Raw genomic sequence first — 27,337 nt, forward strand, 5'->3', positions numbered from 1 at the left:
TCACAGAATCATAGAGTTGGAAGAGACCTCATGAGCCCCTGCCTAGAAGCAGGAATATTGCACTTAAATCACCCCTGACAGATGGCCATCCAGCCTATGTTTAAAAGCTTCCAAAGAAGGAGCCTCCACCACACTCTGGGGCAGAGAGTTCCACTGCTGAACAGCTCTCACAGTCAGGAAGTTCTTCCTCATGTTCAGATGGAATCTCCTCTCTTTTAGTTTGAAGCCATTGTTCCATTGCGTCCTAGTCTCCAAGGAAGCAGAAAACAAGCTTGCTCCCTCCTCCCTGTGGCTTCCTCTCACATATTTATACATGGCTATCATATCTCCTCTCAGCCTTCTCTTCTTCAGGCTAAACATGCCCAGCTCCTTAAGCCGCTCCTCATAGGGCTTGTTCTCCAGACCCTTGATCATTTTAGTCGCCCTCCTCTGGATACATTCCAGCTTGTCAATATCTCTCTTGAATTGTGGTGCCCAGAATTGGACACAATATTCCAGGTGTGGTCTAACCAAAGCGGAATAGAGCATGGGGAGCATGACTTCCCTAGATCTAGGACTCGAAAATCTTTTTCACACGTACTGCTCTCGAGCCAGGCATTGTCCCCCATTCTGTCTCTTTGCATTTCCTGTTTTCTGCCAAAGTGGAGTGTCTTGCATTTGTCTCTGTTGAACTTCATTTTGTTAGTTTTGGCCAATCATCTCTCTAATCTGTCAAGATCCCTTTGAATCCTGCTCCTGTCCTCTGGAGTCTTGGCTCTCCCTCCCAATTTGGTGTCGTCAGCAAACTTGATGATCCTGCCTTCTAGCCCTTCATCTAAGTCATTAATAAAGATGTTGAACAGGACCGGGCCCAGGACAGAACCCTGCAGCACTCCGCTCGTCACTTCTTTCCAGGATGAAGAGGAAGCATTGGTGAGAATCACCCTCTGGGTTTGTCCATTTAACCAATTACAGATCCATTACTTACCAAATGAGTGAGACCAGGCCAGGGTTGAAGTTTTATTAATTTTGGGTCTGCACCCCATGTACTATTAGTAAGTTTCCGCAGGATGTTATTGTGTGCAGCTACTTTGTGCTTGGTGTACGTTCAGTGTTTCCTATATGTTAGTACTACATGGGGCACATTTATTTCACCTCTGATTTGTATTCAGTGTGTACAGCAACATGGAATGACTTGCAAACATCAAAATATGGACATCACGCTCCAACTTTGGGTTGCTTTTTAAGCCTTTCGATATGTTGTCAATACAGAACAAGATTTGTGGTTTTTGTCCCAAGGTGCAAACAAAACAAAACACAAGTCGCGTGTCCTTTCGATCAGCCAACCAGCTGCTTTATTGAAAGCAAAGATGGCTACCATAGACTCCATGGTAACAATCAGGTTTAATTCCCTGAGAACATTGATCCAGGTTAATTTTTCCACCCCAAACATCTCTATTTCATGGTTTTTTTTCTTAAGCAAAGACAGAACACAAACATTTTCTACTTTGATGGAAGAAGATGAAGGAAGGGAACAACACCCCAGATACTGGGATGTATAAATTAAGGGCAAGCAGGCGATTACAAAATACTTCTTCCATTACGTTCTTGGAACAGATTTTACAGAAGCGAGTGTTTTTCTTTTCCGATCCACAGAAAAAAAAAATAGGTTAATTTTTAAGTCAAACCATTGAAAAAGCTACATAGGCCTCTGCTTTAACAACAAAAAAAAAGGCACAGTAAATAATACTGCAGCAATAAGATATTTACAAACAACACCCAGTATGGGCCATTTCTTTCTCTTTTTCATTTGGAATGGAAGCCTTGGCTCAAGGCTCCACGAAGCAAAATACGACACTGGGATTTAGGGAAAGGAAAAAGGATGAAGAAGGAAGGGTACAGCTCTTCGGGTGGCTGAGATTGGGATGGCAGACTTTCAGGAGGAGGATACGTGGAGAGTGGCATGCGTTAAGTTTGAAGAGGATGCTCCAGAGCAGTGTTTCTCAACTTGGGGGTCGGGACCCCTGGAGGGGTCGCCAGAGGGTGTCCAAGAGGTCGCCAAAGACCATCAGAAAACACAGTACTTTCTGTTGGCCATGGGGATTCTCTGTGGAAAGGTTTGGCCTCATTCTATTGGTGGTTGGGTTCAAAATGCTCTTTGATTGTAGGTGAACTATAAATCCCAGCAACTACAACTCCAAAATGTCAAGGTCTATTTTCCCCAAGCTCCACCAATGTTCACATTTGGGCACATTGAGGATTTGTGTCAAGTTTGGTCCAGATTTCTCGTTGTTTGCGTCCACAGTCCTCTCTGGATTTAGGTGAGCTACAACTCCCAAACTCAAGCTCAATGCCCACCAAACCCTTCCAGTATTTTCCATTGGACATGGGAGTTCTATGTGCCAAATTTAGTTCAATTCCATCATTGGTGGAGTTCAGAATGCCCTTTGATTGTAGTTGAACTATAAATCCCAAATGACAAAATCAATCCCCCCCTCCCAACTCCTACAGTATTCAAATTTGGGCATATTGGGTATCTGTGCCAAATTTGGTCCAGTGAATGGAAATGCATCCTGCATATCAGAAATGCATCCTGCATATGGAGGATTTGTGTCAAATTTGGTCCAGATCCATCATTGTTTGAATTCACAATGCTCTCTGGAGGTAGGTGAGCTACAACTCCCAAACTCAAGGTCAATGCCCACCAAACCCTTCCAGTATTTTCTATTGGACATGTGCCAAGTTTGGTTCAATTCCATCACTGGTGGAGTTCGGAATGCCCTTTGATTGTAACTATAAATCCCAAATGACAAAATCAATCCCCCCTCCTGACTCCACCAGTATTCAAATTTGGGTGTATTGGGTATTTGTGCCAAATTTGGTCCAGTGAACGAAAATACACCCTGCATATCAGATACGATTCATAACAGTAGCAAAATTAGTGTTATGAAGTAGCAACAAAAATAATTTTGGGGGTCACCACAACATGAGGAACTGTGTTAAGGGGTCGCGGCATTAGGAAGGTTGAGTAACACTGCTCCAGAGCATATGTACAGGGATGCTACACGCAGATGCTAACATAGGCATGGGCCAACTTTGGCCCTCCAGGTATTTTGGACTTCAACTCCCATCATTCCTAACAGCCTCAGGCCCTTTCCTTTTCCCCCTCAGCCGCTTAAGCGGCTGAGGGGGAAAAGGAAGGGGCCTGAGGCTGTTAGGAATGGTGGGAGTTGAAGTCCAAAACTCCTGGAGGGCCAAAGTTGGCCCATGCCTGTGCTAATGTATACAGGAGTATACATTAGTCCAGCTCTGAATGCCAAACAGATGAAAAGCAGCTCTCCAGAACTCATCTATATACACATACATAAGGAAGAAACAATAGCTTAACACTACAAAGTAAAACTTTCCAAAAACTCACAAAGTATAGTATGTAAACCTTCATTTCAAGACTTTTCCGGAGCCTCACAAGCATAACAGGACAAGGAAAAGGAAGACAAGAGGGAGATAGATGCGTTTCTGGGACAGCCTCTCCATTTCCTTCCTTCCAGACTCGGGACTACAAGTCCCATTCTCTGCAAGCAGCAGCAACATCAAAGCTTTGTAAAGGATGATTGGAGGAGCTGAAGGGCAACACACCTGGAAAGTATGCAATTGTTGAAGGGTGGTGACGTGATTAACACCTGCTCATTTACCACCCAAGTCCACTGTAAGGTGGCTGAATTCAGTACAAAACTTGGCTTCTATGGTGAAAGGCATGCAGTGTGAAAAGAAGTGCCTAATTTAGGCTAGATTGTGCCTTTTGTTCCTGTTTCTAACCTAGTACTGGTTAGTATTTACTCCGTTGCCAAAGGTAAGTACAGTAGAGTCTCGCTTAGTCGACACAAATGCAGGACGTCGGATAACAAAAATGTCGGATAATATGGAGTCTTCTGCTGTTACTCATCTGACACAGACTCCTAGAATACTAACAAGAGGGACTCAAAGAGTTAAGGCAAGGCAATGCCCCAGGGCTAGACTGGCCAGAAAGGTGCCTGGATGCGGAAGAGGAGTGTGGAAATCACAGAAGGAAGGAGGGAGGATGCTTCAAGATTATTAAGATTGTCTGGAGAGGCCCTGCTCTCGGTCCCAACGGCCTCGCAAGCGCATCTGGTGGGGACGAGGGACAGGGCCTTCTCAGTGGTGGCCCCTCGACTCTGGAACTCTCTCCCACTGGAGATCAGAACCGCCTCGTCTATCCTGACATTTAGGAAACAGGTGAAGACTTGGTTATGGAGACAGGCATTCGACGAGTGAGCCAACACCCTGAGATATGGATGGAGGATGATGAGCAACGATTTTAGTGTGACGACTGACCATTATAATTGTTGATTGTAATTGCTGTTTTAATGTTTTACTGTAATATGTATTACGATGTTTTATTGATTGTATGTGATATTATGGTTGGAAACCGGTCTGAGTCCCTCAAGAGAGGTGAGAAGGCCGGTATACGAAACTATTAAATAAATAATAAATAAATTCTGCTTCCTGTTCATCCTCTTTCCCCCTTTTCCTCCCTCCTCTTCCTTCTTGTCTTATTGGGAATGGAGAGAAAGTTGGGGAGCATTCCTTTAATTGATGGGGAAATGCTGGAGGAAAAGGGGAGCCTTGGATATGACAGAATGTCGGATAAGTGAAGGTCGGATAAGCGAGACTCTACTGTAATTCTACGATTCCGTGACTTGAGAGCATTCATTCTATCCTATCTGTGTATCCCCTGCCCCAATAAAAAGGTGTGTGCGCATACATATACATATATATATGCATACATACATACACACACACATGGATAAGAGCCTCGGATATGACGGAATGTCGGATAAGCGAAGGTCGGATAAGTGAGACTCTACTGTAATTCTACGATTCCGTGACTTGAAAGCATTCATTCTATCCTATCTGTGTATCCCCTGCCCCAATAAAAAGGTGTGTGTGCATATATATATACACACACATACACACACACACAAACATGTTCAACACACTCAGCCTGCGTGGAGAGAGCAGAAGAAGGAAGACCGGGCCGCACAGCAGCCTATACAACGCACACACTGTGAATGAACCACAGTAATTAAAGAGCCAACCGCTTCACAGCAAAGGGAGAAACAACGACACGAATACATGGGTCCCACGCGCTCTTCGGATACCGGGGAGACGCGGGACGAAGTTACGAAGGGGGACGCCTTGTCTCTTAGTAAGCGACATTCGAAGGGCACCAAGGAGTGTCCGGATGCAGCAGGCAGTGGATGGAGCGGAACCTGCAAACGAAAAAAGGAGGAATATTCAGCACTGGCCTTGAAGCACCACACCTTTGAGATTCAAGGCCGCGAGGAGGTTAACCAGTCATCACAGTCCCAGAAACTCTTGCAATGCTGGTGATGTGGAGCCTTAGCTCTACAACTGCATCAAAACATTGCAAGAGTTTCTGGGACCGTGATGACTGGTTGTTGAATGATCAGATCATTATCTTACTGAAAATCTGCAACCAAATTAAATCAGCAGCAGCTTTACAATTATAACTTTTTTTTTTCCAGAGGAGCAGCTGGGACAAAGAGTCATCTACACCTAAGAGGCCTAGCAACTGCATTGCAGCATAAACATGTGTAGACTAGAATACTTCTACTGTAAGAAAGGTAACTAGGCTGAGCTTCAAGCCATCATCTACCAGTCTCCAGCAAGGTTGTAGTAAGGAATAATACAACAACAATAACAACAACAACCTAAACAACACTGTGTCGTCAAAGTATTTCAAGGCTGGAATCCCTGGGTTGTTGTGAGTTTTCCAGAAGTATTACCTCCTGACGTTTCACCCACATCTATGGCAGGCACACTCAGAAGTTGTGAGGTCTGTTGGAAACTGGGAAAATTAGGTTTATATATCTGTGGAATAATGTCCAGGGTGAGAGAAAGAACTCTTGTATATTGTATACCATGCAGCTGTGGACAAGTCTTTTAGGCTTTTAAGTAGAGGCTGGATGGCCATCTGTCAGGGGTGCTTTGAATGCAATTTTCCTGCTTCTTGGCAGAACGGGATTGGACTGGATGGCCCATGAGGTCTCTTCCAATATGATTCTAAGTCTACATAGGGATCCCAAAGTACAGCATTGCCCAAACACGAATCAAGGAACACGAAAGGCACTGCAGACTAACCTAACCAGAGAAGCCAGGCATAGCAGAGCACCTGATGTACCAACCTGGACACAGCATATCAGTTGAGGACACAGAAATGCTGGGCCACTCTCACAACCACCATGCCAGGCTACACAGAGAAGCCATTGAAATCCACAAGAAGCATGTGGATAATTTCAACAGAAAGGAGGAAACCATGAAAATGAACAAAATCTGGCTACCAGTATTACAAAAAAACTCTAAAATCAGGACAATAAATAAGGAACAATACTCAAAAAATGGGAATTTCAGACAGGAAACAATCAGGGCCAGCTAACACCTCCAAACAATAGATTCCCTCCAGGCAGGTAGCAGGCAGGCTTTGAAGCTGCAAAGCCATTCAATGCTAATCAAGGTGGCCAATTGCAACAAGAGTTCTTTCTCCCACCCTGGACATGGCTGACTTTTCTGGCTGAATCAGTCCGCAGTGCCTTTCATGTTTTTTTATTCATGTTTGGATGATGCTGTACTTGGTGGTCCCTATGTAGACTTGTCTATAGTTGCATTGTATACAGTAGACTAGTGTTCTTTCTCCCATCCTGGACATTATTCCACAGATATATAAACCCCACTTGCTTAGTTTCCTAATAACCTCACAACCTATTAGGATGATTGCATAGATGTGGGTGAAACATCAGGAGCGAATACTTCTGGAACATGGCCAGACAGCCCAGAAAACTCACAGCAACCCAGAGATTCTGGCCATGAAAGCCTTCAACAAGATAATATGATGATGCAAGATACTCCACTTTGGCAGAAAAAAATGAAATGCAAAGATACAGAATGGGTGACGCCTGGCTCGAGAGCAGTACGTGTGAAAAAGATCTTGGAGTCCTCGTGGACAACAAGTTAAACATGAGCCAACAATGTGATGTGGCGGCAAAAAAAGCCAATGGGATTTGGGCCTGCGTCAATAGGAGCCTAGTGTCTAGATCTAGGGAAGTCATGCTACCCCTCTATTCCGCTTTGGTTAGACCACATCTGGAATATTGTGTCCAATTCTGGGCACCACAATTCAAGAGAGATATTGACAAGCTGGAATGTGTCAGAGGAGGGTGACTAAAATGATCAAGGGTCTGGAGAACAAGCCCTATGAGGAGCGTCTTAAGGAGCTGGGCATGTTTAGCCTGAAGAAGAGAAGGCTGAGAGGAGATATGATAGCCATGTTTAAATATGTGAGAGGAAGCCACAGGGAGGAGGGAGCAAGCTTGTTTTCTGCTTCCTTGGAGACTAGGACGCGGAACAATGGCTTCAAACTACAAGAAAGGAGATTCCATCTGAACATTAGGAAGAACTTCCTGACTGTGAGAGCTGTTCAGCAGTGGAACCCTCTGCCCCGGAGTGTGGTGGAGGCTCCTTCTTTGGAAGCTTTTAAGCAGAGGCTGGATGGCCATTTGTCAGGGGTGATTTGAATGCAATATTCCTGCTTCTTGGCAGAATGGGGTTGGACTGGATGGCCCATGAGGTCTCTTCCAACTCTTTGATTCTATGATTCTATGATGATGATGATGATGATGATTATTATTATTATTCCTTACTACAAACTTGCTTGTAGTAGGGACTAATACTACAGACTTGTAGATGATGGTTTGTGGCTCACCCCAGACCCCGAACAGGAATAACTTTAGTTCTAGTTCCTTTTCTTAAGGAGGACTTTGTGTAGCTTTGCTTGTCTGCAGAGCAATGAGGCACTCACCTGGACGGATCTTCCTCCACCGAGAACGCCCCTTTCATATGGATAGAATTCCTTTTGTTTTCAAACATCCCATAACTCAGGGTCACCTGCAGGAAGCGGGAAATTTAGGATGTGAGGATTAAGCTCCAACCTCTTCACAATCCCTCACATTAATAATGCATCATATAGTCCAGCAACTGTATGAGAGATGGACCAATTTCCCACCAGCGTAGCTTCCCATCCAACAAACCTAGACACCTCCACGTTCCTCTCAAAACAGTGATGAAGACATGTCTATATACCAGGCACAGGACCATGAACGATCCATGGGAAGATGGCGGAAGGAAGGGTTGCTTGACGCTACCTGTTTGTGAATCTCCGACTTGGGCACTTGATGGAGGTTCTCTAGGTGAGAATGGAAGAGGTTGCTTCGGATCAGCTTCACCCCCAGAACGGATTCGATGATGTACCCGATGGTGCAGTCGTCGGGGAGCCGGATCTTCTCCGCTGTGCTCATGAAATGCCCGCCGCTGTGGAAAGATTACAAAAGGTTTTACTCAGGTGAGGAAGCAAAAGGAGATCTTAGATTTGCATCATTTAAAGAAGGCATGCAATTCATAGTTGCTTGATTTATTTCTGTAGCCTTACATGCTATATATACGTGAGAATACTCTCATAGAATCATAGAATCAAAGAGTTGGAAGAGACCTCATGGGCCATCCAGTCCAACCCCATTCTGCCAAGAAGCAGGAATATTGCATTCAAATCACCCCTGACAGATGGCCATCCAGCCTCATAGAATCATAGAATCAAAGAGTTGGAAGAGACCTCATGGGCCATCCAGTCCAACCCCATTCTGCCAAGAAGCAGGAATATTGCATTCAAATCACCCCTGACAGATGGCCATCCAGCCTCATAGAATCATAGAATCAAAGAGTTGGAAGAGACCTCATGGGCCATCCAGTCCAACCCCATTCTGCCAAGAAGCAGGAATATTGCATTCAAATCACCCCTGGCAGATGGCCATCCAGCCTCATAGAATCATAGAATCAAAGAGTTGGAAGAGACCTCATGGGCCATCCAGTCCAACCCCATTCTGCCAAGAAGCAGGAATATTGCATCCAAAGCACCCCTGACAGATGGCCATCCAGCCTCTGTTTAAAAGCTTCCAAAGAAGGAGCCTCCACCACACTCCGGGGCAGAGAGTTCCACTGCTGAACGACTCTCACAGTCAGGAAGTTCTTCCTCATGTTCAGAAAGGAAAAGAAGTGTGGAAGTCAAGAGCGAAGGAAGGAAAGAAAGAGATAGAGAGGGAAGAAAGGAGAGAAAGAGGAAGGAAAATAAAAAGGGAGGAGGAAGGAAAGGGGAAGAGAAGGAAGGAGGAGAGAAGGAAAGAAAAAAGGGAAGGGAGGAAAGACGGAGCAAAGGAAGAAGAGAAAGAAGGAGAGAAAGAGGGAGGGAAGGAAAGAAATAAAAAGAAGGAAGGAAGTAAACAGGTAGAGAAGGAAGAAAGGAAAGAAGAAAAGGAAATGAAGGAAGGAGTGAAAGAAGGAGAGAAAGAGGGAGAGAAGGTTGGCCACAGCAACGTGTGGCGGGTAAAGCTAGTAGAATCATAGAATCAAAGAGTTGGAAGAAACCTCATGGGCCATCCAGTCCAACCCCCTGCCAAGAAGCAGGAATATTGCATTCAAAGCACCCCTGACAGATGGCCATCCAGCCTCTGTTAAAAAGCTTCCAAAGGAGGAGCCTCCACCACACTCCGGGGCAGAGAGTTCCACTGCTGAACGGCTCTCACAGTCAGGAAGTTCTTCCTTATGTTCAGATGGAATCTCCTTTCTTGTAGTTTGAAGCCATTGTTCCGCGTCCTAGTCTCTGAGGAAGCAGAAAACAAGCTTGCTCCCTCCTCCCTGTGGCTTCCTCTCACATATTTATACATGGCTATCGTATCTCCTCTCAGCCTTATCTTCTTCAGGCAAAACATGCCCAGCTCCTTAAGCCGCTCCTCATAGGGCTTGTTCTCCAGACACTTGATCATTTGAGTCACCCTCCTCTGGACACATTCCAGCTTGTCAATATCTCTCTTGAATTGTGGTGCCCAGAATTGGACACAATATTCCAGGTGTGGTCTAAGCAGAATAGAGGGGAGGCATGACTTCCCTTGATCTAGACACTATGCTCCTATTGATGCAGGCCAAAATCCCATTGGCTTTTTTTGCCGCCACATCACATTCCTGGCTCATGTTTAACTTTTTCTCCATGAGGACTCCAAGATCTTTTTCACACGTCCTGCTCTCGAGCCAGGCATTGTCCCCCATTCTGTATATTGGCATTTCGTTTAGAATGCTTCTTTCCCTCACTACTACGAATCTCTTACTCTTCCTCTCATGTTAGTTGTATCCATAGTTAAGGATGACTAGTACGCTGAATTTAACCACCGTTAAATGAGTGAACCCAACTTCAAAGCATGGCTCCAGGAGATGCAGAAACACACAGCAATCTGACCAATTACTAATAGCGAAACACTAGTTGTTATGAAGTCATCTTTCCAGCAAAGTGACAGGTGTCAGCTCAGAGATGGATCTTCAAGACTACAATACCCATCAGTGCTTAGCTGCAAGGGGAATGTAGTCCTAAAATCTCTATAAAGATGGACGCATTGCATTGTGTTATTAGTTGCCTTACCTAGCCCAGGGACTCATCTTCAACGCCAGTCCACGGCTGATGCAGAAACCAGCACCACCAGTAGCAAACCAGAAGTGTACAGGATGCTGCAGGAAGAGTGAAATAAACAAGAATCAAAGCCAATTCACCGGGATTGTGGCGCAGCTGGCTGAGTGTCAGCTGCATTAAGATCACTCTGACCAAAAAGGTCATGAGTTCGAAGCCAGCCCGAGTTGGAGTGGGTTTCCAACCAATTGTGTGTAGCCTGTTGTCGACCTTCGCAACCCGAAAGACAGTTGCATCTGTCAAGTAGGAAAATAAGGTACCACCTTAAAGTGTGGAGAGGCTAAATTAACTGATTTATGAGGCCATAAAGAAGACTCCAGCAAAGCATTCCAGCGGGGAAGCATGTGGGGAATGCGGAAGTGCTTCATCAGTGTTGCAGATGGACGATGAAAGCGACAGCTCCCCTGGTGGCCAGAAAAAAGTTAAATAGCCTCTGTGTATGTCTGTATATGTCAAAAACCGGCATTGAATGTTTGCCATATATGTGTACACTGTAATTCGCCCTGAGTCCCCGGCGGGGAGAGAAGGGCGGAATATAAAAGCTGTAAATAAATAAATAAATAAATTCCAAGTGTTTTCCTGTTACAAGCTAAGCTCTTATCAAATTATTATTATTATTATTATTTATTATAATTGTTTCCAGAGAAACAACTGGAAAAGGTGACACAATACAAGGATGTAAAGATCGAACTGCTAAGACTCTGGCACAAGCCAGTCAAGGTGGTCCCAGTGGTGGACACACTGGGTGCAGTGCCTCAAGACCTTGGCCTGCACTTAAACACACAAATTACCCATCTGTCAGCTGCAAAAGGCCACCCTACTGGGATCTCCACGAATTATTTGCTGATACATCACACAGTCCTAGACACTTGGGAAGTGTCTGATGTGTGATCCAATACAAAAGCCAGCAGAATGACCTTGTTTGATGTTCCATAATACGAAGCCAAATTTTATTTATTTACAGCATTTTTACCCCGCCCTTTCTCACCCCTGAGCAGTTCAGGTGGTCTCAAAATGCTAAAACTACAGCATTAAAAGAAATAGCCATAGTAGCCTGCCATCTGTAGTCCGCCATCTCAATCTATCCTGGCCATCTGTCAGGGGTGATTTGAATGCAATATTCCTGCTTCTTGGCAGGTGGTTGGACTGGATGTCCCAAGAGGTCTCTTCCAACTCCTTGATTCTATGATTCTATGAAAAGGTAAAGGTTTTCCCCTGACATCATGTCCAGTCGTGTCTGACTCTGGGGGTTGGTGCTCATTTACATTTCTAAGCCGAAGAGCCAGCATTGTCCATAGACACCTCCAAGGTCATGTGGCTGGCATGACTGCATGGAGCACTGTCACCTTCCCGCTGGAGCGATACCTATTATCTATTCACATTTGAATGTTTTCGAACAGCTAGGCTGGCAGAAGCTGGGGCTAACAGTGGGAGCTCACCCTGCTCCCTGGACTCGAACCTGCGACCTTTCGATCAGCAAGTTCAGCAGCTCAGTGCTTTAACCCACTGTGCCACCAAAGGCTCTAGATAGGTAAAGATAAAGTTTTCCCCTGACATGAAGTTCAGTCATGTCCGACTCTGGGGGTTGGTGCTCATCTCCATTTCTAAGCTGAAGAGCCAGCCTTGTCCATAGACACCTCCAAGGTCATGTGGCCGGCATGACTGCATGGAACGCCATTAAATGGGATCGGGACCATGAAAATGAATCAGTTATGGGTGCGTAGCTCTAGGTTATGCTTCTGTAACAGTAATAATGAATCCCAGCTGTTGATTTTTATCTTTGGGGCTTACAGCTCTGCCTGTCGACTCACCACTTTGTTCTCGCTGATCCTCTCCGTGGCCTGAATGGGCCTGTCCAGGCTGGGTTTCCCAATATAAATGTCCTGTGTGTGGGGATAACTGGAGAGCAGCTTGATCAGCATCCGTACGTTGACATAGTTGTCATCGTCCACATGGCAAAACCACCTAATGCAGCAAAGGCAACAAGAAGCAGCTGAGTTGTTATTATCACTATCTATAACCCACTGTTCTCCCCGTAGGGACTCAAGGCAACTAACAGGCAACTAACACAAATCTAATAACAATTTGAAACAATACCAAAAACATCAACAATTAAATATCAACATAATGTTAAAATGTAATAAATATACGAGGGTTGAATGAAAAGTAATGCCTCCACCATCGTAACTTCTCAACTGATGGCTCTACTGGTATGCAACAGGTACTGACTTGTTCAGCAGACTCTCCTCTACAGTTCCATTTGGGTGGGAAGCCTTAGCATTGAATGGTTGTGTTGTTATAGTACGAAGTATGGAACCCTGCACAGACAGTTGGTCAATGCGACTTCAGCAACGTACAGTCACTGAATTCTTGACAGAAGATGTCACCCCAAAGGAGATTCCTCAGAGAATGCAAGCTGTTTATGGTGATTGTGTTGATGCGAGTACTGTGCGTCGTTGGGCTAATAAGTTTAAAGATGTTGAGGTGGGAACATCTGACTTGCGTGACAAACAAAGAGTTGGTCATCCTGTGACAGCAAACATGGAGTTCCACAAGCAAAAGGTTGACTGATTCAGGACAATCATCATATCACTCAGAGAGAAATTTCAAGCAAGTTAAAGAGCACATTCTAAGGATTATTTCTGCATTTGATTTATTAAAATATTCCCATCCAAACCCAAGTAACGAAGGTGGAGGCATTACTTTTCATTCAATCCTCGTACAGTTAAAGTCATATTTCAAACTCCCATCCATAGTATCCTAGAGTTGGAAGAGAACCTAAAGGACATCCAGTCCAACCTCCTGACAGGCAGGAAGACACAATCAAAGCCCTCCCGACAGATGGCCATCCAGCCTCTACTTAAAAGCCTCCAGAGAAGGAGACTCCACTACTCCAATTCACTAATGGCATTGTGTTTGGGACTTATTTAATACAATATCTTTAAAATGCAGGATTTAAGCCAATCCAATATGGGTATGGCATCATCCTTCAGTCAATCAGGAAAACTAGCATCCGCATATCCAAGAGTTCTCTCTCACACACTTAAATACAACTGGCTTTGGATACACAACTAGATACAGGATTGCCTTCTTCTTCATCTCCATCTATCCAAGGGATGGGACTCGTTTGTTGTTGTTCATTCGTTCAGTCGTCTCCGACTCTTCGTGACCTCATGGACCACCCATGCCAGAGCTCCCTGTCGGCCGTCACCACCCCCAGCTCCTTCAAGGTCAGTCCAGTCACTTCAAGGATGCTCACCAAATCTTGGATCACAACTCCCAGCATTCATGATTTACTAGGCTGGCTACGACTGCTAGTAGCTGCGATGCAGCAACATCCATGATGTCTCCATGATTCCCAGCCAATTCCATATTGGGGAATTGTACACATTATTGGAAGACCACACTCAACATTTCCGTTGAATATACTATTAATGTGGGTCAACTGCTAACCAATTAAACATGGTGACCCCAACCAAATTATAGTCCTATATTAATGCTATTTTCAACTCAAGTTTGGAAAAAAGAAACTGGGAGAGTGGCACATATAGAATATAACAAAATCTTCAAATTTCCCACCCCAGCCCTTCTCCTGCCTTACTTTCTTCCAGACTCGATGAATTTGTCGTATTCTACCGCCATCTTGCACGACAGGGCTTGGCGGCTGTGGGCGGCTGAGCAGTTGGTGTTAATGACGTTTGCTGTGGCGGAGAAAGAAGGAATAGGAGTTAACCTTCAATTCGGGATCATCGAAATGTACAGTCTGCCAAACGGTGGCAGCCATGACAATAAGGCAATAAATCCACTCTTAAGTAGTTTTCACTGAGCTATCCAGGGTGCTAGGCCTAGCGGAAGGAAAATCTTCAGCACCTTGGACAGTTCCCTTGAAGCCTGGCTTGAAACTTGCTGGGATTTTCTACCCTTTGAGGCAGGTCATATAATCTGCAACTGCTGCCAAATTCTTTCAGATCTCTTTTTCAGACTGAATCTGACCATTGGAAACCCCACAAGTGATATATCAGAGCTGTAGCCCTTCCTGAACCTGAGTCCTGTTCAAACACCACCTTATTCCCATCCCACCACAACTATCTCAGCTTAGTGGCACAGATAGGCAGACTTTTTGATTCTGCTCACTGCACAAACATCTTCTCAGGGAGATGTAATACTGATACTCTCATCATTCCTGCAAAACCATAACCAACAGTAGAATGAAAAGGAATGACTTGTTGGGCTTTTTGTGTGTGTCAGAAATGACTTGAGGAACTGCAAGCCACTTCTGGTGTGAGAGAATTGGCCGTCTTCAAAGATGTCGTCCAATGGACGCCCGGATGTGTTACCATTCTTGTGGGAGGCTTCTCTCATGTCCCCACATGGGAAGCAGGACTTGACAGATGGGAGCTCACCCCGCTTCTGGTGTGAGAGAATTGGCTGTCTGCAGAGACATTGCCCAGGGAACACTTGGATGTGTTCCCATCCTGTGGGAGGTTTCTCTTATTTCCCCGCATGAGAAGCTGGAGCTGAGCTGCCAGGCTGTCTGCAGACATTGCCCAGGGGATGCTTGAATGAGATACCATCCTGTACGAGGCTTCTCTTATGTCCCTGCACGGGAATCCAGAGCTGACAGATGGGAGCTCACCCCGCTCCTGGTGAAACAATTGGCTGTCTGCAGAGAAGTTGCCCAGGGGACACTCAAATGTGTTACCATCCTGTGGGAGGCTTCTCTCATGTCCCCGCGTGGTAGGCCAGAGCTGACAGAACTCATCCCATTTCTGGTGTGAGAGAATTGGCCATCTGCAGAGACGTTGCCCAGAGGATGCTTGGATGTGTTTCCATCTGTGGGAATCTTCTGTCATGTCCCTGCATGGGAAGCTGGAGCTGAGCTGACAGGTGAGAGCTCACCCCGCTTCTGGTGTGAGAGAATTGGCCGTCTGCAGAGACGTTGCCCAGAGGATGCTTAGATGTATTACCATCCTGTAAGAGGCTTCTCCCATTTCCCTGCATGGGAAGCTGAAGCTGAGCTGACAGGTGAGAGCTCACCCCACTTCTGGTGTAAGAGAACTGGCTGTCTGTAGAGACATTGCCCAGGAAATGCTTGGATGTGTTACCATCCTGTAGGATGGTAACATCGCATGGGAAGCTGGAGCTGACAGGTGGGAGCTCGTTCCTCTTCTGGTGTGAGAGAATTGGCTGTCTACAGAGACATTGCCCAGGGGATGCTCAAATGAGGTACCATCCTGTCAGAGGCTTTTGTCATGTCCCTGCATGGGAAGCTGGAGCTGAAAACAGGAGCTCACCCTGCTCCCCAGATTCGAACTGCCAACCTTTTGGTCAGCAGTCCTGCCAGCACAAGGGTTTAACCCCTTGCGCCACCGAGGGCTTCCCCTTGTTGGTGTTAACTGCTGACAAGTCAATTTCTACTTATGGAGCCCCGATGTAGAAGACCTCCAAGTCACTCAGGTATTGCAAAACCAGGGCTTTCTTTGAGTCTACCCACCTGTTTTGTAATCAATCTCTGTTCCTACAGTTTTCTACCTTACCAAGCTTCATTGTCTTATCTAGAATGTCATATTTTCTCATGATGTGTCTGAAATATATCATTCTCTTTGCTTCTCAGGAGGATTAGGGCTTGATTTGCTGTAGAACTCAATAATTAGTCTTTGATTGTTATCCACAGAACCACATTTGTGGATCTTTGTAATGCCTCTCTTTCCTAAGAGGCTCTGGAAGGAGAGACTGCATGCGCCTCCAGACTGTGAGCTGTTAGGCGCAAGAGATCCTCCTTTGTTTCCAAACCAAGCCCAGCAAGTGTTAACTCAGGAAAAGTAAAGGGGGGGGGGATGGGTTAGCATGCAAACTGGACCCTTTATTGGGGGCCAGAGGGGGGCAAGCTAGGAAAAACTCTTGTCCTCCTGTTCAGACTGCATTTTCCCATCAGCTGCCACCTGTTACTCTCTGGGGCGTCAATGCCGGGCCTGAATAGAGCGCATTAGCATGAGAAGAATAGAGGGATCTCACCCCAGTCTCAATGGAGGGAAGGGCTGCTCAATAAACACTAACTCAGTAAATCCCCTCTGCATTAAAAAAGTTAATTCCCTGGGAACTCCAGCACCAGGCCAACCCGCCTCCAAAGTGAGGGGCAATTATGGGAAGGTGCCCTTGGCTCACTCACCTGTCCTTTTTTTCAGCTCTTCGTCCTCTCCGTCCGTGAAGATAAATGTCTGAAAGACATAGAAAGGAAAACAACATCAGGAGGAATGTTAACTACAAGGGCTTCCAAAACTCCCTCGCTACTTCTATGAGTAAAACGTAAACAAAGACATAGATAGAGCAGCATCTTTGAGACGAGGTGCAAAAAAGAGATTTCTAACACAACGGCAATCTCTTTGAATTCTTCTGCAAATGCATTCAGCTCACGGATAGTCTGCGCTACACATCTCAGTGTGTAAATCTCAGTGTCTAGATCTAGGGAAGTAATGCTACCCCTCTATTCTGCTTTGGTTAGACCACACCTGGAATATTGTGTCCAATTCTGGGCACCACAATTCAAGAGAGATATTGACAAGCTGGAATGTGTCCAGAGGAGGGCGACTAAAATGATCAAGGGTCTGGAGAACAAGCCCTATGAGGAGCGGCTTAAGGAGCTGGGCATGTTTAGCCTGAAGAAGAGAAGGCTGAGAGGGGATATGATAGCCATGGATAAATATGTGAGAGGAAGCCACAGGGAGCTTGTTTTCTGCTTTCCTGGAGACTAGGATGCGGAACAATGGCTTCAAACTACAAGAAAGGAGATTCCATCTGAACATTAGGAAGAACTTCCTGACTGTGAGAGCCGTTCAGCAGTGGAACTCTCTGCCCCGGAGTGTGGTGAGGGCTCCTTCTTTGGAAGCTTTTAAACAGAGGCTGGATGGCCATCTGTCAGGGGTGATTTGAATGCAATATTCCTGCTTCTTGGCAGAATGGGGTTGGACTGGATGGCTCATGAGGTCTCTTCCAACTCTTTGATTCTATGATTCTATGAAATGTGTCATTTTCCACCAAGAAGAGATTAAAAAGAAGGCTTTCTGTTATTCTAGATACTTTCCTAAAAGGCCGAACTCCTGCTGACAATTACATTAGGTAAAGGTTGTCCCCTGACATAAAGTCCAGTCATGTCCGACTCTGGAGGGTTGTGCTCATCTCCATTTCTAAGCCGAAGAGTCGGCGTTGTCCATAGACACCTCCAAGTTCATGTGGCCAGCATGACTGCATGGAGTGCCGTTACCTTCCCACCGAAGCTGTACCTATTGCTCTACTCACATTTGCATGTTTTTGAACTGCCCACTAAACCCTTCCAGTATTTTCTGTTGGCCAAGGGAGTTCTGTGTGCCAAGTTTGGTTCAATTCCATCATTGATGGAGTTCAGAATGCTCTTTGATTGTAGGTGAACTATAAATTCCAGCAACTACAACTCCCAAATGACAAAATCATAATTTTTGAGTGATGGTCGCTCCTTGTGTTGTGAGATGTTTTGTTGCCAAATTTGGCGTGATTTCGTTCATTGGTTCTTTTGTTTTTCAGACACTCATTATGCACAGAGCATTTATATATATAGATAGATAGATAGATAGATAGATAGATAGATAGATAGATAATAATTGAAGCCTTCGGGACCTTAACTATCGCTTACAGATGCCCAGTTTTGTACTGTTTCAGGTACAGATTGCAAACATAATGATGCAGCTAGGACTTTTCTGCGGGCACCTCCCTGTGCCCAAGGCAATGGGCTGTGGCTACACTCGCCACTGCGTGAGGTGCTTGCGCTCCGGCGCGAGCCAGGCCTACCCCCCATGCTGGTCCCCCAGGTAGCCGAGGCGCCTGCTTCAACCTGCTTGCTGCCCGTGTTCTAGCAAAAACAACAACACAACCCTCCCGCCTGTCGGTGATTCACCTCCAACTGCTGCCTGAACCTGCGCCAAGAGAGCAAGCAAGCGCGGCCCCACCTCCCTATCCCTGCCACCTGCCTGGCTGCACTTTCTTATTTACATAGGTAATTCCTGGCATCTGCTGCCTGTCTCCCTTTCTCCCTCTCTTCCTTCCTTTCATACATTCTTTCTCTCTTTCTCCTCCATTGCAGCTGAGGGTGAGATGGGGCTCACACTGAAAACCCAGTAAACAAAGGCAGAAGTTGGAAGGGGGGAAAGGTTAGGTTGGGCTCTGGAAAGGCAGCTGCCCTAAACTTTGCTTCAAAAGCAAAGGGTGTTTTGCAGCCGAGCGCCATTTGAACTGGTAATCTGGGCAATGTCTTTGCTCCCTTCACATGTACAATGGGTAAAAAGGGGGCAGGGAAGAAGGCAAGCAAGGAGGGCTCGAACAATAGATCCCGGCCTCCGCCAACTTAATGCAAGAGAGGGAGAGGGAGAGCAACTGAAATGGTGTTTGCTCTCCATTAGCATACAGCTGGGCTGGTTAACTGGGCTAAACAGGGAGGGGAAGACCCATAAAACAACTTGGTTTAATCGCTGGAGTAGAAGGGCAAGGAAGAGGCCCTGGGTGCACAGCAAGGGAAAGCAAAGGAGCCCAGTCCTTGGGTTGTTGTAGGGTTTTTTTGGACTATATGGCCATGTTCTAGAGAAATTCTCTCCTGACATTTCGCCTGCATCTATGGCAAGCATCCTCAGAGGTAATGAGAATGCTTGCCATAGATGCAGGCAAAACGTCAGGAGAGAATGCTTCTAGAACATGGCCATATAGCCCGAAAAAACCTACAACAACCAAGTGATTCTGGCCATGAAAGCCTTCGACAATACAGCTCAGTCCTTCTTTGGCAGGACAATCCCAAGGAACACTCTGTTGCCCCACATTTTCAGCTGCTTGTATGGCCCTATTTCTCTTTCCTCCCACTACTTCCTATCCAGTTCAGTTGCTGCAAACAAAGTTCAAAATGTAGGTTGTTGTGAGTTTTCTGAACTGTATGGCTATGTGCCAGAAGCATTCTCTCCTGACGTTTTGCCCTCATCTAGGGCAGGCATCCTCAGAGGTTGTAAGGTCTGTTGTGAGGTCTCACTACCTCTGAGGATGCTTGCCATAGATGAAGGTGAAACGTCAGGAGAGAATGCCTCTAGAACATGTCCATATAGCCCGAAAATACCTACAACAACCTATCCTGACAAAATTCCTGCATGATCTTGCGTATTATTGGTTCTCAAATGAAGCAGGTTGAAGATTTGAAGGCCACCGCGTTTGGAGATGTGTGAAGTGACTGACGGAGAACGAAGCCGGATGCATTTGTGTGAAAAAGATCTTGGAGTCCTCGTGGACAGCAAGTTAAACATGAGCCAATAATGTGATGTGGCAGCAAAAAAAGCCAATGGGATTTTGGCCTGAATCAATAGGAGCATAGTGTCTAGATCGAGGGAAGTCATGCTCCCCATGCTCTATTCCGCTTTGGTTAGACCACACCTGGAATATTGTGTCCAATTCTGGGCGCCACAATTCAAAAGAGATATTGACAAGCTGGAATGTGTCCAGAGGAGGGCAACTAAAATGATCAAGGGTCTGGAGAACAAGCCCTATGAGGAGCGGCTTAAGGAGCTGGGCATGTTTAGCCTGAAGAAGACAAGGCTGAGAGGAGATATGATAGCCATGTATAAATATGTGAGAGGAAGTCACAGGGAGGAGGGAGCAAGCTTGTTTTCTGCTTCCTTGGAGACTAGGACGTGGAACAATGGCTTCAAACTACAAGAAAGGAGATTCCATCTGAACACGAGGAAGAACTTCCTGACTGTGAGAGCCGTTCAGTAGTGGAACTCTCTGCCCCGGAGTGTGGTGGAGGCTCCTTCTTTGGAAGCTTTTAAACAGAGGCTGGATGGCCATCTGTCAGGGGTGATTTGAATGCAACATTCCTGCTTCTTGGCAGAATGGGGTTGGACTGGATGGCCCATGAGGTCTCTTCCAACTCTTTGATTCTATGATTCTATGATTTGTCCCCCTTGCAGTGCCAACATAGAGGGGCCAGGGAAGGAAATAGAAGCAGCGGATAAGAGGGAACAGAGTCTGCTTGCATTTTGTACTTTTCTCCCTTGAAAATGGAAAAATATTTACCCAATTAGATCAGGACGCTGCCTCTAACAACTGTGCCTGAGCTTGTGCCCAGAAATAGCCCCTTAGCTAATCCTTTTGCTGCTATAAATAGACCAAAGCAGATTATTTTTATTGTTTTGTTTATGACTGGGCTGCATCGGAAGGGCTTGTCCTCAACACTGAACTTGCACCCCCAGAAGACACGCAGCTTCCTTGGAAAGTAGGTGAGGCGCTCCAGACCTTCCCAACCGGAAGAGACCCCGCAATGCTTTGGAAGCCAATGCCGGGAGGTGGTAGCCAAGAACACTCAACGGAAACTCAAACCTCCCTCTTTCTTTTTCTCATTCTCTCTCTTCCACTTCAGTCTCTTACAGAGAGACACTCATTCTTTGATCCATGAAGCTTTGCTTTTGCTAGCCAAGCCTCTTTTAGGAACTCCGTGTTCTTATACACAGAGGCAGGAAGAAGATGGAAAACCCTGAAAGCAAACAGACCCAAGCTGGAATGTATGTGTGCATAACAGGTAGCCTAGGCTCATCTCTTTTTCGCATTATCACGGGGTGTCTGCGCCCTACACCACTGGAGAAATTACACTGTCTAGCCGGTATCGCACCACCTGACATCCGCCGGGAAGTGGTAGCCAATAGTGAAAGGACCAAGGCAGAGACATCTCCAGCTCATCCTGTTTGAGTATCAGCCAGCATGTCAACGACTTAAATCCAGACATAATTTTCTAAGATCTGGAACACCTCAGCAAGCGAGAGTCCAAAAGTGGCAGGCTCAAACCCAGAACCTCAACCAATGGCTGATACCAAATGAGAGACTCCCCCCTGGGCACACAGAGGACTGGGCGACTTTGAAGGCGCTGAGCAGACTGCGCTCTGGCACCATGAGATGCAGAGCCAACCTTCAGAAATGGGGCCACAAAGTGGAATCCTCGACATGCGAGTGTGGAGAAGAGCAAACCACTGACCACCTGCTGCAATGCAACCTGAGCCCTGCCACATGCACAATGGGAGGACCTAATGGGAGGACCTTCTTGCAGCAACACCAGAGGCACTCCAAGTGGCCAGATACTGGTCAAAGGACATTTAATCAACTACCAAACTCACACATTTTGTATTTTCTCTGTTTGTTTGCTTTGTTCTGATAGAAATGTAATATAGAATCATAGAATCATAGAATCATATAATTGACTAGCTGCCCTGACACGAGAAATAAATCTCTTTTTCTAGGCCAAGGAGAGGGAAATAAAATAAAAAGCATACTTGGACTACAATGCCCATAATGTTCGAAAAGCATGGAGAGAATAGATGAATAAGAGATAGTAGCAGGTAATGTATATCTAGGTTAGAACTTGAGGCTTCTCAAAAGTTCAGAATCTAAATACAACTCAATTTTTTTTTTACTTTTGAGGGATCATTCCTTCTAACTCAAGATGGGATTATACGAGGGTTGAGTGATAAGTAATGCTTCCACCTTCGTTACCTGGGTTTGTATGGGAATATTTTAATAAATCTAGTGTGTAGATCCAGGGAAGTCATGCTCCCCATGCTCTATTCCACCTTGGTTAGACCACACCTGGAATATTGTGTCCAATTCTGGGCACCACAATTCAAGAGAGATATTGACAAACTGGAATGCAAAGATATGGAATGGGGGATGCCAACTGAAGGGAGATTTTGACAAGCTCTGTATCCAGAGAAGGGCGACTACAATGATCAAGGGTCTGGACAACAAGTCCTATGAAGAGCAGCTTAAAGAGCTAGGCATGTTTAGCCTGAAGAAGAGAAGGCTGAGAGGAGACACGATAGCCATGTATAAATATGTCCAACCCCATTCTGCCAAGAAGCAGGAATGTTGCATTCAAATCATCCCTGACAGATGGCCATCCAGCCTCTGTTTAAAAGCTTCCAAAGAAGGAGCCTCCACCACACTCCGGGGCAGAGAGTTCCACTGCTGAACGGCTCTCAAAGTCAGGAAGTTCTTCCTCATGGTTTGAAGCCATTGTTCTGTGTCCTAGTCTCTAGGGAAGCAGAAAACAATCTTGCTCCCTCCTCTCTGTGACTTTCTCTCACATATTTATACATGGCTATCATATCTCCTCTCAGCCTTCTCTTCTTCAGGCTAAACATGCCAAGCTCCTTAAGCTGCTCCTCATAGGGCTTGTTCTCCAGACCCTTGATCATTTGCATGTTTTTGAACTGCTAGGTTGGCAGAAGCTGGGGCTAACAGCGAGAGCTCACCCCACTCCCTGAATTCAAACCACTGACCCTTTGGTCAGCAAGTTCAGCAGTTCAGCGGTTTAACCCACTGCACCAGCAGGGGATTTCTAGCTTCAACTTAGATTCAGACTTATGGTAACCTTTATGGGACTTTATGTGTTCAGACGGAGGCTGGGAGTAGAGCATGACTTGCCTAAGGTCACCCAATGAGTTTCCGTATCTGAATGTCAATTTGAACCCTGTTCTCCATAAATCAGCATTCAGACTGTAGTGCCTCTCCAACTGTTTGCAATACATTCGGGTCTTTCCCACTCCTTTCTTACTGACTCCAAGACTGTTTTTGTATGCAAAGCATGTGCCCTTGCTGCCAGGACGAGGTCCCCTTCAAGGGAGAACTGCAGCTCTCTTCTATTCTTTTCTTCCTGCCAAGTAAGCTTTTAGATTGAACGGGTTGTGTTTTTTTTTACCCCTTTCCTCCTTCAGCTTACTCAGTGGCCTGCATTGTCTGAGGACTTTGGCCTGGGGACACACAGGAAACTTCATTGTTTCTTAAGGCTGCAATTTAAAGAAACACAGGATGCCCAAAGCCTCCGCTAACAATAGCAGACACCCACCAGGAGAAAGCCCTGGACAATGCGGCCCTACCTTTTTTTGGAATGGACATCCCTATGGGGCAGGCAGGCATATATATATATATACACACATATAGATATATAGATAGATATAGGGAAATAACTTAGGAAGGGGGGGCAACTGTGCTACTTACAAAATTGCTGAGATGAACGCTTGTTCTCATGGTGCAGCAACTTTTGAGAAGTGGAAAAAATCAGACCCAATTGCTCCCCATTATATGACAATATTAGTTTTCTGGGCTGTATGGTCATGTTCCAGAAGCATTCTCTCCTGACGTTTCACCTGCATCTATGGCAGGCATTCTCAGAGGTTGTGGGGTCTGTTGGAAACTAGGCAAGTGGGGTTTATATATCTGTGGAATAAGATCCAAGGTGGGAGAAAGAACTCCAGTCCTGCCTCTGTTTAAGGCAGGTGTAAATGTTGCAATTCATCATCTCGATTAGTATTGCAAAGCCTTGCCGTTTGCTTAGTTTCCAATATACTTCACAACCTCTGAGTATGCCTGCTATAGATGTGGGTGAAACATCAGGAGAGAATGCTTCTGGAACATTGACATATAGTCTGGGAAACTCACAGCCACCTTAATTAGCCCCCAGTGGCGCAGTGGGTTAAAGCACTGTGCCAGCAGGACTGAAGACCGACAGGTCGCAGGTTCGAATCCGGAGAGAGGTGGATGAGCTCCCTCTATTAGCTCCAGCTCCTCGTGCGGGGACATGAGAGAAGCCTCCCACAAGGATGGTAAAAATATCAAAAATCATCCAGGCGTCCCCTGGGCAACGTCCTTGCAGACGGCCAATTCTCTCACAACAGGAGCGGTTGCTCCTGACACGACCAAAAAAAAAAAAAGCACCGAATGGCCTTGCAGCTTCAAGGTCTGGTTGCTTATTGCCTGGGGAATTATTTTGTTGGGAGGTGATTAGCTGGCCCTGATTGATTCCCCTGTTCTTGAGTGTTGCTCTTTATTTACTGCCCTGATTTTAAGAGTTTTTAAATACTGGTACAGAACGCTTCTGGAACATTGCCATACAGCCCAGAAAACTCACAGCAACCCAGTGATTCCAGCCATGAACGCCTTCAACAATACATTATGGCATCATCATTATCATCTGAAACACAATAAGATTAGTACACAGTGGACAAGATCACTACGCTGGTTGTTGTATTGGATCACACGTCAGACACTTCCCAAGTGTTTTGGACTTCAACTCCCACAATTCCTAACCGCGAATTGTGGGAGTTGAAGTCCAAAATGCCTGGAGGGCCGAAGTTTGCCCATGCCTGCTCTAATGTATAAGACGTGCCCTATGATGCCTGGAATTGCTGCCTTTAAGAGGTGAATTACAACCAAAGTAATTCGCCAGAGACCGGCATCGGAAAACGGAGACATTTATGGAGGAACTCTTGGAGGTTCTCCATTGAGTTCTGCTAAGGTGAGGGTAATAAGTCAGATGACAAGACGCCTTCCCTTTTCTCAGTTCCCTTCTCCTTGGTGACTCATTTCCCCTTCCTGGCAGCAAAGGAGGCCAAACTGGAGGCACTATGATGGGGAGAAAAAGGTCTCTTGAGTTGGCTGGCCAAAGGCGCCCGCTCCCTCCTACTGCCATGGAGGAGGCGCCTGCCCTTTCCTCCTCCTCAGCCTCCACAGCTTCAACGTTATCTGCAAGACATCTCTCCACGAAAACCCAGACAGAGGAGGGGCTTGCCATCCGCAGCCCTCTTCCCCTTCCACCCACTTCTGCTGCACAGACAGAGATTGCAGCTTAAGGAACTGGAGCAGAATCATGTGGCGCAATTGACCTCATGACCTTCCATAGCTCCGTTGCCTTATTCCCTTCTCCCTGGAAGAGAGAAATTGCACAGATCTTTTGATTTGGCATGAAGCTGATCTCCGAGGACTTGAGAATGAATAATGGCCATCGCAGTCCCCTTGGGACCCGCAAAAGCGGCATCCTGTGTTTCTCAACAGAGAAGTTCTTAAAGATGTGTGTAGCTTGGAAACAAGCAAGGAAGACATTGAAAGGGTTTGAGGATGCACATAACACAGCCATGGGCAAACTTAGGTTCTCCAGATGTTTTGGACTTCAACTCCCATAATTCCTAACAGCCTCAGGTCTGGGTTGTAGGTTTTTTCGGGTTATATGGCCATGGTCTAGGGGCATTCTCTCCTGACGTTTCGCCTGCATCCATGGCAAGCATCCTCAGAGGTAGTGAGGATGCTTGCCATAGATGCAGGCGAAACATCAGGAGAGAATGCCCCTAGACCATGGCTATATACATATTGTTGAAGGCTTTCATGGTCGGAATCACTGGGTTGTTGTAGGTTTTTCCGGGCTATATGGCCATGTTCTGGACGCAATTTTTCTCCTGACGTTTCGCCTGCATCTATGGCAAGCATCCTCAGAGGTAGTGAGGTCTGTTGGAAGTAGGAAAAATGGGTTTATATATCTGTGGAATGACCAGGGTGAGACAAAGGACTTTTGTCTGCTGGGGCTAAGTGTGAATGTTTCAGCTGATCACCCTGATTAGCATTCAATGGCTTGGAAGTGCCTGGGGGGAATCTTTTGTTGAGAGTGATTTTATGTGACTGTTTGTTTCCCCTCTGTTGTTTTGCTGTGAAAAAAATCTGGCTGCTAGTATTAAAAAACTCAAAAATGTGAACAGATCAATACCTATCACTTCTGCGGGAAGGTAACTGCGCTCCATGCAGTCATGCCGGCCACATGACCTTGGAAGTGTCTGCGGACAACGCCGGCTCTTTGGCTTAGAAATGGAGATGATCACCACTCCCCTGATCGGGCACAACTAGACTTAATGTCAGGGGAAACCTTTACCTTTACCTATGTATAACTAAGAGATCAGAATTCAAGTCTTTGCTCAGCCAAGTAAACCCTCTGGGCGACTTTCGACAAACCACAGTCTCTCAGTCTTAGCGGAAGCCCATGGCAAAACTCATCAGAATAAATCATGGCAGGAAAGCCCACGGAGAGGCTCTCCATAAACTGGAGGTGACTTGAAGGCAACAGTAATTGAGATGCCTTCAAAGGTTTGAGACTTAGAAAGCAGAGGCTGGCTTTGCTGCTGCGATTCAGAGAAGTTGTAAGCAGCCAAGTGCTACAAAGGAGCTTTCCTACTTTCATTTAACTCAAATCACACAACGATTGCCTCGGGGACTAAGCATTCTATTCAGAGCCAACTTGGGAGTCTTTAAATAGGGGCAGATCGATCGCATCCGCAGCTTACAGACTGCGGTTGTCCCTATTACCCCAAAACCTCTCCTTAAGATCTCACAGGACGCTGCGGAAAGATTTCCCGTTCTTCCAAGCCTCAAATATGCACCGGGCTTGGAAAAAGGCATGCGAAAGCAAACATATCTATGGAAAAAGAAACATTTCGTCAACTATTCTGTTTATTTTCTTGTTGTGTTTTGGACACCAGCGCTGGATTATCTGGTGCAGGATTTGATGTTCTTAACCTAAAAACCTAGCCATGTCTCTGCTGAAATTCATAAACATTTCTTTCCAAATCTTGAGTTAATCACTCTTTCTTACCCTTGTCGCTCTTATAAGGTTGTTGTGATTGGAAAGTAACTCCATGCCATAGTTGTTGCATCAAACTCTTTGATGAAAGGGCAGATTACAAACAAAATAAATCTTGGTTTGCTGTGAGTTTTCCAGGCTGTCTGGCCATGTTCCAGAAGCATTCTCTCCTGACATTTTGCCCACATCTATGGCAGGCATCCTCAGAGGTTGTGAGGTCTGTTGGAAACTAGGCAAGTGGGGTTTATGTACCTGTGGAATAATGTCAAGGTTTGGAGAAAGAACTCTTGTCTGTTCGATTC

At 45.8% G+C, this 27,337-nt stretch overlaps 1 protein-coding gene across 1 annotated transcript in view; it reads right to left on the reverse strand.

The window, feature by feature from the left end:
- Nucleotides 1-3,158: 3,158 nt before the first annotated feature.
- LOC137094797 (beta-1,3-N-acetylglucosaminyltransferase lunatic fringe-like) overlaps nucleotides 3,159-27,337 on the reverse strand; it is a 49,936-nt gene continuing 25,757 nt past the window's right edge. Inside the window, exons 2-8 of the mRNA XM_067460555.1 lie at nucleotides 16,752-16,800; nucleotides 14,184-14,283; nucleotides 12,394-12,547; nucleotides 10,538-10,623; nucleotides 8,220-8,385; nucleotides 7,877-7,962; nucleotides 3,159-5,270 (exon numbers count right to left, since the gene is read on the reverse strand). Of these exons, the coding sequence (XP_067316656.1) occupies nucleotides 5,204-5,270; nucleotides 7,877-7,962; nucleotides 8,220-8,385; nucleotides 10,538-10,623; nucleotides 12,394-12,547; nucleotides 14,184-14,283; nucleotides 16,752-16,800 (708 nt within the window). The 3' untranslated portion in view covers nucleotides 3,159-5,203. The remainder of the gene's footprint in view (nucleotides 5,271-7,876; nucleotides 7,963-8,219; nucleotides 8,386-10,537; nucleotides 10,624-12,393; nucleotides 12,548-14,183; nucleotides 14,284-16,751; nucleotides 16,801-27,337) is intronic.

Source organism: Anolis sagrei, chromosome X, assembly GCF_037176765.1.
Source record: "Anolis sagrei isolate rAnoSag1 chromosome X, rAnoSag1.mat, whole genome shotgun sequence".
Taxonomy (NCBI): Eukaryota; Metazoa; Chordata; class Lepidosauria; order Squamata; family Dactyloidae; genus Anolis; species Anolis sagrei.